At 37.8% G+C, this 14,205-nt stretch overlaps 1 protein-coding gene across 2 annotated transcripts; it reads left to right on the top strand.

Moving 5' to 3' along the window:
• Positions 1-6,843: 6,843 nt before the first annotated feature.
• LOC121782946 (probable E3 ubiquitin-protein ligase ARI8) lies at positions 6,844-13,823 on the top strand. Of its 2 annotated transcripts, none has more exons than XM_042180959.1 (15): positions 6,844-7,241; positions 7,997-8,118; positions 8,462-8,529; positions 8,654-8,744; positions 8,931-9,103; positions 9,373-9,477; positions 9,607-9,695; positions 10,057-10,164; positions 10,850-10,940; positions 11,020-11,109; positions 11,300-11,347; positions 11,549-11,620; positions 12,061-12,160; positions 12,232-12,358; positions 13,267-13,823. In XM_042180959.1, the coding sequence occupies exons 2-15, from the start codon at positions 8,013-8,015 to the stop codon at positions 13,535-13,537; spliced, it is 1,539 nt and encodes a 512-aa protein (XP_042036893.1). In that variant the 5' UTR covers positions 6,844-7,241; positions 7,997-8,012; the 3' UTR covers positions 13,538-13,823. The 2 variants fall into 2 exon arrangements, with proteins under 2 accessions (XP_042036893.1, XP_042036892.1); XM_042180958.1 differs by having other exon boundaries at positions 8,427-8,529.
• Positions 13,824-14,205: the final 382 nt, after the last annotated feature.

Here is a 14,205-nt window from a genome sequence, read left to right as displayed (position 1 = left end):
CAATTTCAAAATAAAAAACAGAAAGAATAGCTTGCCACCTGGCAAATATTTGTTTTTGAAATAATATTGTAAAGGTCATCTTGAAATTTTGAGATACATAAAACTATGGATAAAATTTCTTTTTTGATAACGGAATAATTCATCTGTGTATTATTCCAGATTCCAGAGTGGTATCTAACTAATTGTTCTTTTGAATTAATTTTTTGTTTTAAAATTCCTCCATAACCTAGATTTGAGGCATCTGTTTCTATGATCATAAAGGCTTCTGGATTAGGGATGCCTAAGCATAGAAGAGTTTTTACCTCTTGTTTTATGGTTTTGATAATATTAGTGTGTTCCTCTGTTCAATTAGGGGGGTCTTTCCTAAGCCTTTGATAAATAAGTTTACAAGTCTCCCTAAGATTAGGAAAGAAGTCTAAAATGTAATTCAGGCATCCCAAGAATCTTTGTAATTGATTTTTATCTTTTATTTCATCGGGGAATTTGTCTGTAAAAGAAATCGACCTGCTGATAGGTTTTAAAGTTCCTTTGCTAAACTCATGTCCTAAAAATCTAATATTGGTTTGAAATAGTTTTAATTTGGGGGTGGAAATAGCTAATCCATTTTTTTCTATGATTTTTAAGAGAGTGTCTAAATGTTTGATATGTTGATCAATATCTTGGGAAAAGATTAAAATATCGTCGATATAGACAATACTAAAATGACTAAGAGGATTCATGATATCATTCATGATTTTTTGAAATTCGGAGGGGGCATTTTTTAGCCCAAAAGGCATGACATTCCATTCATAATGTCCGAAAGGAACTGTGAAGGCTGTTTTATATCTATCCTTTTCAGAGATCTGGATTTGCCAAAATCCAGACTTGGTCGAATTTGGAAAAATCTTAGCATTTTGCAACCTGTAAGTCTGATGATACGAATTGAGTCTCTAGCTGACCATTGGAAACAAGCTCCCTAACAAAGTGGAAGTCAATATCAATGTGCTTAGCTCGTTTATGAGAACTCGGATTCTGACTGAGAAAGATAGCACTATTGTTATCTGAATAAAGAGTCGGGCAAGAAGACAACTGGACTTGAAGCTCACGAAGAAGTTGGAGCACACACACCATTTCAGAAGCTGTATTTGCAAGAGCTCGATACTCGGATTCACAGCTAGAGCGAGAGACCGTGGGTTGTTTCTTGGCACTCCAAGATACTAGATTACCGCCAAGGAAAATAGAATAGCCATAAGTAGATCGTCTAGTTTCAACACAACGAGCCCAGTCGGCATCAGAATATGCAACAAGAGAAAATGAAGAGCTACGTGTAAAACTTAAGCCAAAAGCTGGAGTGTGTTTTACATAGCGAAGAATTCGTTTTACCGCTTGAAAATGAGCAATGGTAGGATGTTGAAGATGCTGACTAACAAGATTTACAGCAAAGGACAAATTAGGACGTGTAATTGTCAGGTACTGTAGCGATCCAACTAATGACCGATATAAAGTAGGATCCTCAAATGGTTGGCCGTCCGTTGAAAGTTGGCAACCTGCAACCAAGGGTGTAGAGACAGGTTTTGACTCTTCAAGAGATGCTCGTTGAAGGATATCACGAGCATATTTAGCCTGATTCAAGAAAATGCCAGAAGAAGTATAAGTGACTTCAAGACCCAAAAAATAACCAAGTTTTCCAAGGTCGGTGAGGGCAAATTCTTGATGAAGGCGAGAGATGAAAGATTTCAAGTCATCGTAAGAATTTCCTGTCAGAATTATATCATCAACATATATCAAGAGATATATAGTGGACGAGCCACGATTATAGATGAACAGTGAGGGATCAGGACGACTACAGAAAAATCCAACTTGTACGAGAAAATCACTGAGTCGTTGATACCACGCAAGAGGAGCTTTCTTTAGGCCATATATCACCTTTTTAAGACGGCATACATGATTTGGAAATTGAGGATCAATAAAGCTAGGGGGTTGTTCCATATATACTGGCTTGGATAGAACACCGTTCAGCAAGGCATTTTGGACATCTAACTGATGTAGAGGCCAATTATTGGAAACAGTAATGGATAACATGACTCGAATTGTAGAAGCTCCAACAACTGGACTGAAAGTATGGCAGTAATCAAAACCCGGAAGTTGTGTGAAGCCTTGTGCAACAAGACGGGCTTTATAGCGATCAAGTGAGCCATCAACCTTGAATTTCGTTCGAAAAACCCATTTGGATCCCGCAACATTTACGTCTTTAGGACGAGGAATAAGATCCCAACTGTCCTTAAGAGCCATGGCAGAAAGTTCCTACTTTGGTACATCAACCCATTCTGGTCTTTTTAAGGCAGACTTGATTCCACGAGGTGTAATCACAGTAATGAGAGCCTGAAATAAACGAGTACATGCATAATTTGGTATGTACTTTGGCTTGATGATACCTGCTCGTGATCGAGTTTGCATAGGATGAGTAGAAGATACTCTTGGAAAAGGAACAATTGGATTCATCTTAATTGGTGGAGGAACAAGTGGATTCATCTCAATTTGTGGAGCGGGCTCAATGATAGGATCGAGAGACGACTCATTAACTTGTTGATTTTTGATATTGGGCTCTTCTTGGTTGGGTTGTGACTGTGTCTCGTGTGGAATAGTGGGTATCTCGTGAGTGTTTATAGTATGCTCATCTTGGTTGGTGTGTGACTGTAATCCAGAAAGTAGAGGAGGCTCATCACATAGATTGCAAGAACTTGGTTGACGAGCCGAATCAGGATTTACATTTGGGAGCTGCAATTTCAATGGACCATCCAATCACATTGGTTCAGTAAATTCTGAGATAGGAAGAAATTGAGAATTGTGCCTGTCATGAGACTTAGAGAATGGAAAAGATGACTCATCAAATTTAGCATGACGAGATATATAGATGCGGAAAGTAGAAGGATCGTAGCAACGAAACCCTTTGTGCGAGCTACTGTAACCCAAAAAAATACAAGCTCTACTCCGTGGCTCAAACTTGTTTGTACTGTAGTCTCTCATACACGGATAAACCCTACAGCCAAACGAATGAAAGTGTGCAAAGTTTGGAACAGTTGAGAATAATAACTCAAAGGGTGATTTTCCATCTAACACCTACTAAAAGCTTCCATCCAAAATTTCATAGGAGTAAAGGAATGAAATAACATTGTAAGACCTGTTTCAGTAACGTGCCTATGTTTACGTTCCACTCGTCCATTCTGAGCAAGCGTATATGGAGATGAAAATATATGGTGTATGCCCGACTCCCGGAATAACATCTGCACCTTTTTATTGGTAAACTCTGTGCCCCCATCACTGTGAAAAGTTTTAATACGACTAGACAACTGATTTTCAACAAAAAAGCAACACTTCATAGAAATCAGATTTATGTCTCAATGGATATAGCCATGTAAATCTAGAATAATCATCCACAAAAATAACATAATAGCGAAAACCAGATTCAGAGTTAACCGGCGCAGGGCCCCATAAATCACAATGCACAATGTCTAAAATAGAAGACGATCGTTTTTCGTCACGAACAAAAGGTAATCGATGACTTTTAGCTTTCTCACAAGCGTCGCAAATCATCGGTTTGGGTAACAAAGCAGTAACAGATATGCTCCCAATTTTATGTAAAAAAGAAATTACATCAAATGCAACATGACCAAGCCGAGAGTGCCACAGTTCAAAAGATGCTTTAGGCGTACGAGCTGCAACCAGAGCTGACTTAGTATCATCCAACACGTACAGACCATCCATACGACTGCCTTGAGCCAAAATGTGTTGATTTTCCCGATGCTGAATTTTGAAGCAATTATCAGTAAAAACCACATCAAGAGGTAAATCAGTAGTTAATTTGCTCACTAAAAGCAAGTTTTTAGTGAGTCCGGGAACAACTAACACCTCAGGCAGATGAATAGAGTTATTCAAATAACAAGTGCCAATATGAGAGATAGGTAATAAGGCACCATTATCGACTACAACTGAATCTGAACCTGCGTATGACGTAGATGAGTGGAGTCATGTGCGCTGATGCACCCGTGTCTAAGTACCAGTCAGAGATGGGAGGATCAGATGCAATACTCGATGCGGAGAAAGCCTCAGCAATGTTGGCCACAGGTGTGGTAGTACCAATCTCACGATTGAATCGATCGGGACAAACATTGGCATAATGGCCGGTTGTCCTGCATATTTGACAGTGAAGCTGGCGCTTTTGGCTAAAACCACCACGACCACTCTTTTCCGGACTAGAACCGCGACCACGAGACATTTGGTTATTAGAAGACCGAGAGTATGTGTGCGCGGTGAAAGCAGCTGGGGACGACATGTTTGATTCAAGTGTTTGTTGAAACATGTCCCAAGCTTCAGCATTGTTGAGAAGATTAGAAAAGGATGGTAATGGGGACTTAGCCATTTGAGTTGCTGAGAAGCTGGAGAAGTCAGAGCCAAGTCCTTTCATAGATAGATGGATTTTGTCTGTTTCATCAATGGATCGCCCAATTGCAGATAATTGATCGCAAACGAGTTTGAAATCTCATCCAAATTTAGAGACCGAACGACCTCCTTTCTTGATGGACTAAAGTTGTCCTTTTAGACAGAGTTCTCGAGCCTTAGATTGATGACTAAAAGTGTGCTCTAGTGCGAGCCAAACAGTACGAGCAGTGGTGAAGCCTACCACCACAGACATTGCTTCCTCGGACAAGGAAGAGAATATGAGACTGACAAGTCTCTGATCATCAATACGCCAAGATTAGTATGCTGGATTTGGTGTTGAGTTTCCGTCAGCGACCACGTCAGTCGGTGGTGCTGGATGTGATCCATCAACTAGGCTAATAAGCCCTTGACCAATGAGAAGTGGGTAGATTTGGCTTCTCCACAACAAGTAGTTTGTCGATGATAATTTAATAGTGAGCATATGGATCAAAGTACCATATGGCAATGTATCAGAAGAGGGGTTTGAAGAAGCAGCCATGGCTTAAGGCCTATGAATTGAGGGAGAGCAGCAGAGATGTAGAACGAGAAGAGATTTAGGTTTCAGTATCCTAGGCTGATACCATGTGAATGTAAATATTGTATTTGCCTTCAGAATATTCATCACACACTGCACAATATATACAAGGATTTTCTAAACTAAACAAGAAAATAGATAAATCAAGGATTGATACAATCCCTTAATATAGGGCTATTAATAATACAATTAGTGACTTAAATCATTGCATTATTTTATGCTATCAGTTCCAAATTCAATGATACACATAACAAGACCCACATTCATTTCATTTTTTATTGTTGGAATTTTGTTTGAAAGTTATTTTGTGAATGTGTATTTATAGAAATTTGCTTAGATCCATATTGTTTCATATACGATAATAAAATTGACTTAACAGTCTCTTCGATTCTATTGACAATTTTTTGTAGCATTAATTACCATTTTGATTGTAGAATGGTGAGAAGATTAAGAGATGTATTTCTTTTATTATTATCAAGTATTTTTTATTTTATTTTATTAAAATATTCATAATAACACTTATGTTATTTTTCTAAAACTTTATTTTTATATATGTATACATAGATATTTTCCCGCTAATATCATTAGAAAAATTCAATGTTTCAGAATATTTAGCCTCTCAATTGCATAAGAGCATCCACAACCGTGCTCTTGCCAACGGTACGGTTGTGGGTCCGGCCCCACTTTTTCTGTCTGCTCTCTGGCAAGAGCACAACACCCACAGATGTGCTCTTCCGCAAGGACGAGCACAATTAATTTAAAATTCAATTAAACAAAAACATTTCCATAATACTAAAATTCATTAAAAAAACCTAAATAATATTACAAATGACAAATAAAATAAAAACGACATAATTAAAATCATAAAAATTAAAAATCACATAATTAAAATACTAAAAATTAAAAAAACCACTACTCGTTGCCGAATTTCGCCCACATGTGTTTGATTAGGTCTTCTTGTAGCTGAATGTGGGTTCGGGTATCGCGCATTGTGTGCCTTGTCTCGATCTTGTGGCCAACCGTCGTATGCTCACCTCGGCGTGGGGGAGACCTCGTTGTTGAGCTTCCGACTTCATCCTCGGCGTAGTATTCTTGTTCTTCGCGCTCCGCTTCCGCCATGAGATGGGTGAAATCTATTTGATGTTTTGAGTGAGAGATGAATGTGTTGATAGTTTGTATGAGAATTATGAATGAGAGATGAATGAGAGATGATAAATGGATGATGAATGTGTGTATTTATAGATGATTTTGAGGGAAAAAATAAAAATAAATTCCAAAAAATTCAGAAAAATGGGCAAAAAAACGGTAATATTTTTGGGATTTGGAAAATAATTTTTTATTTTATTTTTTATCGTTATTTATAATTAAATAACGAATTTTAAATAAATAAATAAAAAATATTCAAAGGCAACGGTTTTGCCGTTGCCCAATCGCGTGCCGCCACGTCACCTGCTCGCTGGCACGGCGCTGCTCGATGCATCGAGCGGCGCGAGCGCAGCGGCGGCGAGACACGTCCGTGCCAGTGGCGCGGACGGACGCGGGTTACGGCGCCACCGTTGCGGATGCTCTAATATTATTAAACTGAAAACAGCATCGAGCAGCGCCGTGCCAGCGGCGCGAGTGCTGCGGCGGTGAGACACGTCCGTGCCAGTGGCGCGGACAGACGCGGATTACGGCGCCACCGTTGCGGATGCTCTAATATTATTAAACTGAAAACAGCTTTGGAAAGATTCGTAAGCAATAAGTCTTAACATTAATAATTCAATACTGTATATAATTAACACAGTTTTAATCAGCCCAGCATAATTATGTTGTACCTAACGCACACTCGATCGTACCATCACTTTTCCCCTCCAACTCACACAAAAAGCATGGAATCACCACCACTATTCGCCATTGTATTCCTTTTCACCCCTCTCTCTCTCTCTCTCTCCCTCTCCCTCTCCCTCTCACCCCTCAATCTATCTACAAATCGGGAATTGCAAATTTGAGCTAATTTTGCTCGATTATCATTGTAAATTTGCTTGTATACAGATTAATTTAAATGAAGAAGATAGGAATGGAATCAGATGATGAGATGGAAACGGCGATGATGGAAGATTCGTGCGACGACGAGGATTTCTACGACGGCGACGGAGATACCGACCCGGATAGCGTCGTTGTTAGTTACGACGGCTTGATGGACCACGACTCGGACGATTTCGATGATCTCTCCTCCTCTCACCCCGTATACTATCATAGGTCACAGGTTATTTTCAATGTTTCCCTCAATTAATACAGCGGAGTAATTTTTTTCCTTATTCGGATACTTCTTTCCCGAAATAGATTCATGATTGAGCTAGGTTCTTATGAAATCAATTTGCTGCTAGGCTGGGTTTAGTAAATACGCTATTTTTATGTTTTGTCTTGGAGCTGGATTGGGGAATGGTGGGTATTAGGAGTTAATTTGAGCTCTTGCTGTATCTTTTCACTGATTTATTTTTTCTCTTTAACATTTTAGAGATAAGATGCTCTTCTGTAAGACGTGCTTAAGCTGGTTTTATTTGAAAACCGATGTGTCAATGATAATAGTATTGTTAATTTCGGAGAAATTGAAGTGATTTTTTTTTATGTTTTGAAGTTCAAGTGGGGTGTTAGAACGGCCATGGCTGTTGAATTCAGTAATTGGAGATAATCTTCTTTGTGCTCTTTTGTGGGTTTATAGCTAATGTTTAGAGTTAAGCTAATGCGATGTTAGATTTCTCTGGTGACTCTTAGGGGCATTGCAACTTTGCAATTTTTATTTGTGTTGTCTTGTGTTCTTCTTATGGCTCAAAGTTGAAGTGCTGATTTTGCGGAGTATTATTTTGGTCAAAAGTCATTGTTTTGTAATTCCAATTATATGCCCCTATAGACGTTTTAACTTACAATGCGTTTTAGTGTTTTATCTATCTTCTTCAGTTGAATTTGTTCTTTCTAAGTTATTACTAATGGATATGAATTTTTTATACTCTTTGCTTCTAGAATTTCATCATTTTAAATGAAGATGATATACGGCAACGGCAAGAAGAAAGTATCACTCAAATTTCTACTGTCCTCTCAATTTCAAGGGTTTATGCTAGCATTTTGCTCCGCCATTATAACTGGTAACTTGTTTCTGAATAGCTGATTTTCCTTTCAGTCTATATCATCCTCTGTGTATCATTTCAAAGGCTAACCATGCACAGCTCAGTATAGCTTCATATATCATTTCAAAGGCTAATCATGCACAGATCAGTATAGCTTAATAGCCTTTGACTTTACAAGATGCAAGTTTCTCCTTTTACGTGAAGCAATATTGGCTGTTTCCCTGATGATATTTATGTTGTTCTCTCTTGCTGAACTAATGGATGAGCTTAAAGGGTTAAACTAATGGACCATCTGAAAGATTTCTTGATATGTTCTTGACTCACAGGAGTGTTAGTAAAGTGAATGATGAATGGTTTGCAGATGAAGAAAAGGTCCGCAAAACTGTTGGTTTGTTGGAGAGTGATACTCCCCTTCCTGGTGATCAAGAGGTAACCATAATCTATTGTGTTTTCACCTGGAATCAAAATATATTGGAAAATTGTACTTATAATTGTCAATTGAGTTTCTTTGTATGATCATATTTATGCAACTTAATTTTAAATCTTCCTGCAGCTAACTTGTGGGATCTGCTTTGAAAATTACCCGCGTAATAGAATGAGAGCTGTTGCCTGTGGCCATCCCTTTTGCTTTGGGTGTTGGCAAGGTTTAATTCGTTCACTTCCTAAAAGTTTCCTTGTTTTTTTGTTTGGTGCAACAATTGGGCATTGGGTGAGGGGGCTGGTGGATTATAAGGGTCATTAATGATCTCGTATGTTGAAAGAGTCCCTTCCTCTACCTAGAAGATATATGATTCTGAATATATCAATAATACTTTACATCTGTGCAACAGGCTATATTAGAACATCCATTAATGATGGACCTGGATGTTTGAATCTGCGGTGTCCTGATCCATCTTGTGGTGCAGCTGTTGGCCATGATATGGTGAATGAGTTGGCTTCAAAAGATGACGAACAGAAATATAAGCGCTACGTTTTGAGATCATTTATTGAAGATAGTAGGAAGGTACAAAAGTGTAGTAACATTCGTAAGATGATCTTCATTCAAAAGAAGCAAAGTTGTTTATAAAGTCTTACATGAATGGCACAGAATGATCTGTTTTCCATTCTTTTTCTCCGTTCTGCAAAATATTCCTTTTGCTTTGGTGGTGTCATTTTTCTTAACATGAACTAGAAGTCTAAGAAATTCAATTTAATTGTGTGTGTCTTGGTTAAAATGTTGTTCACATGCCTTATATCTTAGAAACTTTGCTTATTCTCATTGTTTGCTGACAGACAAAGTGGTGCCCAGCACCAGGCTGTGATTATGCTGTGGATTTTACTGTTGATGGTGGAAACTTTGATGTCACTTGCCATTGTGCACACAGTTTTTGCTGGAACGTGAGTTTCATCACCTTCTTAGTTCTTTCTCCATTTTCTTCTCCCTTAGATTTTGCTTTTTTTTCTCTCTTTAAATAGAGAATTGTTATTGCATTATAAATTCTAAAGGGCTCTTGTATACCCTTGCAGTGTGTTGAGGAAGCCCATCGTCCAGTTGATTGTGGAACTGTGTCCAAGTGGATAATGAAGAATAGTGCTGAGTCTGAGAATATGAATTGGTGCGCTGGTTTTGCTAGGATTAGATACTACTCATATGCTTATGTCATCTAAACTCAATAAGTATATTTAGATCTTACTAATACTCCTTCCGTTCCACTCTAAGTGACACATTTTTCTTTTTGAGATGTCCAACTCTAAATGACACATTTCTTAAAATAGAAATATCACTCTCTCTAATTTTTCCTTCTCTTTATTCTCTCTACACTTAACTCACAAAACAACACTACATAAAATCATGTGCTAAATCATGTGCTGAATAAGAAATGCTCCACTTAGAGTGGGACGGAGGGAGTATATTGTTGACATGGTGTTTTTCTATGGTCCAAGTTCTACTCTTATGTATATATGATTGTATCGCAGGATATTGGCTAATTCTAAACCTTGTCCCAAGTGCAAGCGGCCAATTGAGAAGAATCAAGGCTGCATGCACATTACATGCACACCACCATGTAAATTTGAGTTTTGTTGGTATGTCCTCTTCCCATTTTCTGTTTACGTCATCAACTTATTTATTTAAAATCCCCCGCCCCAAAAAATAGTCCTAATGGGGTGGTGTAACACTGGTTTTAGTTAAAGTAGTTGTTATTTGGTTTATTGTGAGTGGAGAAAGGTTCCCACCTTATGAGTGATACTGAGTGGAGAAAATGGATGACCTTGTTGGTACAAATTGTAAATAAATTGATGTATTGGGGTAGTATCTATAAATGGGAAGGGGCTAATTTTTGTCATGTACCAAAATGGCTAAAAAAGAGTTCTTTTTGGGAACCTTGGAAGTCTAAATTTTTTGTGTTTCTGAATCTTCTACCTTCTATTTGCATATGCACATATTGTTGTATCATCCATGTAGTTGTCTGCCTTCTTTTCCCTGTCAACTTGCAGTTTTGAGTGAGATAAAAACTGAATAGACTAGTTATTTTTATTTATTCTCTTTTTCATGATGATCACTACACTTTGGTGGTTCACCTTCTGCTTGATGTGCACATACTTATGATTTGTCATCCATGTGCTGTCTTTGTCTTCTTCTCAATCTCTCCTTTTATGAGTGATAAAAACTCAAAACAACTGCTGCTATAATTATCTCCATCTGGCAATTCATTATATTCTATAAGTGTGTGGTAACGGTCAGTTTGCAATCTGATTCATATACTTGTAGGTTATGCCTTGGCGCATGGTCAGAACACGGTGAAAGGACTGGTGGCTTCTATGCATGCAATCGTTATGAAGTAGCCAAGCAAGAAGGAGTGGTAAGGTTATTTGGTTAGTCTTATCACTAGAATATACAAGCCTATATGCTATCCAATTAACTGGGCTTCGTTGTTACAGTACGATGAAGCTGAAAAACGAAGAGAGATGGCTAAAAATTCTTTAGAAAGATATACACATTATTATGAAAGATGGGCTACCAACCAATCGGTAGGTGTTGATTAATTTCTCTAGTGTTCGGTCATTATAAATGCTTATGTAATTTTTCATGTTCAGGTTTTTATTATTTATTTATTTATTAATAGAATTCTGGGGCTTTTCTCTGCTTTGAATGTTGGTATATTTCAATTTCTATCTATTGCACGAGTTAAGTCTAAATTTACATTTTTACTTTCTGCAGTCTAGGCAACGTGCAATTGAGAATCTACATCAGATGCAAACAGTACATGTAAGGAATCTCTCTGATCTATCTTTTGGACCCTAAGCATATATATTGATTGAGAGGTGAATGCTAGTTATATTATACTGCGGTCAGAGAAGTAGGCTTGGTTCTTTATGTGGAAGTGCATACAACTATTCAGTGGCTGTCTGCATTTAATAATAAGGTTTAAGGTCTGATTAAGATGATTGACGAATCTGTATTTTGCAGTTAGAGAAGCTAAGTGATAAGCAGCGCCAGCCTGAGTCCCAACTTAAGTTCATTATAGAGGCTTGGCAACAGGTAAGAGCTTCAGTACTGTGATCATTAATATTGTCAATTATGTTATTTTATTACAAAAGTGTGTACACATGCATGCAGCATATTTTTGAAATTTACATTTTGGAAGTAGAAGCCTAAAAGGTATATGTGTACTGGACTTGAAAAAGATAAAATTTGATGTATTCAGCACAGCAGTGCTGTTATCAAAATCTTTTTTTATCCTATGAATTCAGCACTCTTTTTATCTATCTAGGTAATCCTCAAAAGTCAATGCCCACTCATGGGTTAATATTGCATTTTGATGCACCTCATGTTTTTTTGTGTTTCTTTGTAATTGCTGGTCTAGTTTCATTAGTTCAGTCTGAACATATTAATGAAGTGGTCATGTAGAATTCAAAAATATACTTTCATGTAAGGAAGACATATCTTCTCTTTAACTGCTTGCATTTTGCATTCTGCAGATTGTTGAATGTAGACGAGTCCTAAAATGGACCTATGCATATGGATTTTATTTAAATGAGCAGGAAATTGCTAGGAAGCAGTTCTTTGAGTATCTACAAGGTTTGTAAATCAGAACTTTTTTTTGCATGTTTTCCATGTGCTTGTGTGACATTTATTTCTGGGTTCCTTAGGCGAGGCGGAGTCTGGTTTGGAACGGCTTCACCAGTGTGCAGAGAAGGAATTTCAGGGATACCTCAACTCTGAAGGTCCTTCACAAGAGTTCAATGAATTTAGAACAAAGTTGGCTGGGTTGACCAGGTGATTACCTGGCACTGACACTGACACTGACACTGATTATTCATTTATCTACCCCCTAATTGGTCTATTTAATTTGTAGTGCTTTGAAATAGTATCCTGTTTGGGGCTTTGTAGTATTTCCTTGTTTGACCTTGTCAACGAAATAAGAAAACGATAAAAAACAATCAGCCTACTTCCCTTCCTCCGTCCCCTCCCCTACCCTCCATTGGACCATAAGTTACTACCACTGGGTTATTCCAAACAGTTCTGAACCCTTTTATATGCCTTATGCCTGTTTGGAGTGCTTGCTTAGGGCTCAGGAATTGCAATTAAAATTGAGTTCTTGCCTCTTTGTTAGATAATTTGTGTATCCCAACTACTTATGGTTTATAGAAATTGTCTTTTTGGTGATGAGGGAAACCTATAGCCGCCCCTTGAGAATAAGCTTTGAGTACAACTTGTGCTGAACAATTACTGTCTGGTACTTTTAAATAGTATTACAAATTTAAAGCTCATTACTAACAAATTGGGCAACTTTTGGAGAGTATAGTTCTAGTTCTAGTTCTAGTTCTAGTTCTAGTTCTAGTTCAGTTCTAGTTCAAGTTCAAGTTCTAGTTCAAAGCATATAGTGAACAATTAGTCTCTGATTTGCAAGGAGGAGAATAGGGATAGTATGCAAGTTCTGCGAACTTTGTGTTTATGGGCTTTATTTCAAACTGGAATTATGAAAGAAAGTTTCAGATACAAAAATCTCCTTCCAGCTGACTCCCATCAAAATGATTGGATAACCTTCAACACCATTGCAAATTCTATGATCTTGTAAATCTGACCATTACTTACACGTGTAATTTAAATTCGTTAAGTTTTGTTAAAATAATGCAGTGGCTTGTGAGAGCCCCTATATGACTACTTCAATTCTTATGCTGCAGTGTAACCAAGAATTACTTTGAGAACCTGGTCCGAGCTTTGGAAAACGGTCTATCCGATGTGGACTCTCACACTGTAAGCAGCTGGGCAGGCAGCTCGCAGACTGAGGGAGGAGGCAGTGGCAAAGGAAGATCCGGTAAGGGCAAGGGAAGTACATCCAAATCAAGTAGTTCCAGAGATATGGATGATTCCGGCCATTGGTCATGTGAACATTGCACCTACGCCAATGTAAGGTCTTCAACTGTCTGCGAGATGTGCCAACGCCACCAGTGAAGTGACGAGTGACAGATGCGCTGCTGATTGGATGTGGGAAATCAAGATGGGGGCTGTGTTGGACCAAACTCCCCCCACAGTTCTTGTGCTCTGTTGTAGACAAACATGGAGGAAGAGATACATGGTGACTGCAAGAAATGAAATCATCTGTTTTTGAGAAACTAAGTTGTGTAAAGTCTCTGCTGCCCTCGGCTACACATGAATATGCCTCTGTATCAAATTATCTCAATAGTCTGGTGTTGTATGTAAAATTGTATTCATCATTAGACTATTGTCAATCACTCAATTCTGTTTGTGCATCTCTGCAATTTTATTGTCTCACTGATTTTTTTAGTTAAAACCATAGGAGTATTACAAAGAATATACTCCTGTTGCATTAAAAATGAAACAAAATGAAACGTATTAGGTTGTCCCATTTATAGTTTGACATTGAAGAAAAATGTGGCTCTTATTTTGGGGCGGATGGAGGGAGTGCATCTGTTTATTATTTTCTAGAACCAATCTATTCATTTATTTTCTCTTTTCAGTACCGTTAGATGTTAGTTTTCATCAATATTGTTATTCTCTTTAGCCTATTTTCTCTGTTCATTATTTTCTTGTACCAATATGTTCTTTTATTTTAATTTTTCCTATTCGATTTATAATGCATCTAGTATAATTATTTAACA

The sequence above is a fragment of the Salvia splendens genome, chromosome 20 (assembly GCF_004379255.2).
Source record: "Salvia splendens isolate huo1 chromosome 20, SspV2, whole genome shotgun sequence".
NCBI lineage: Eukaryota > Viridiplantae > Streptophyta > Magnoliopsida > Lamiales > Lamiaceae > Salvia > Salvia splendens.
Note: the sequence above shows the minus strand (reverse complement) of the source record. Positions and strands in the feature narration are given on the sequence as shown.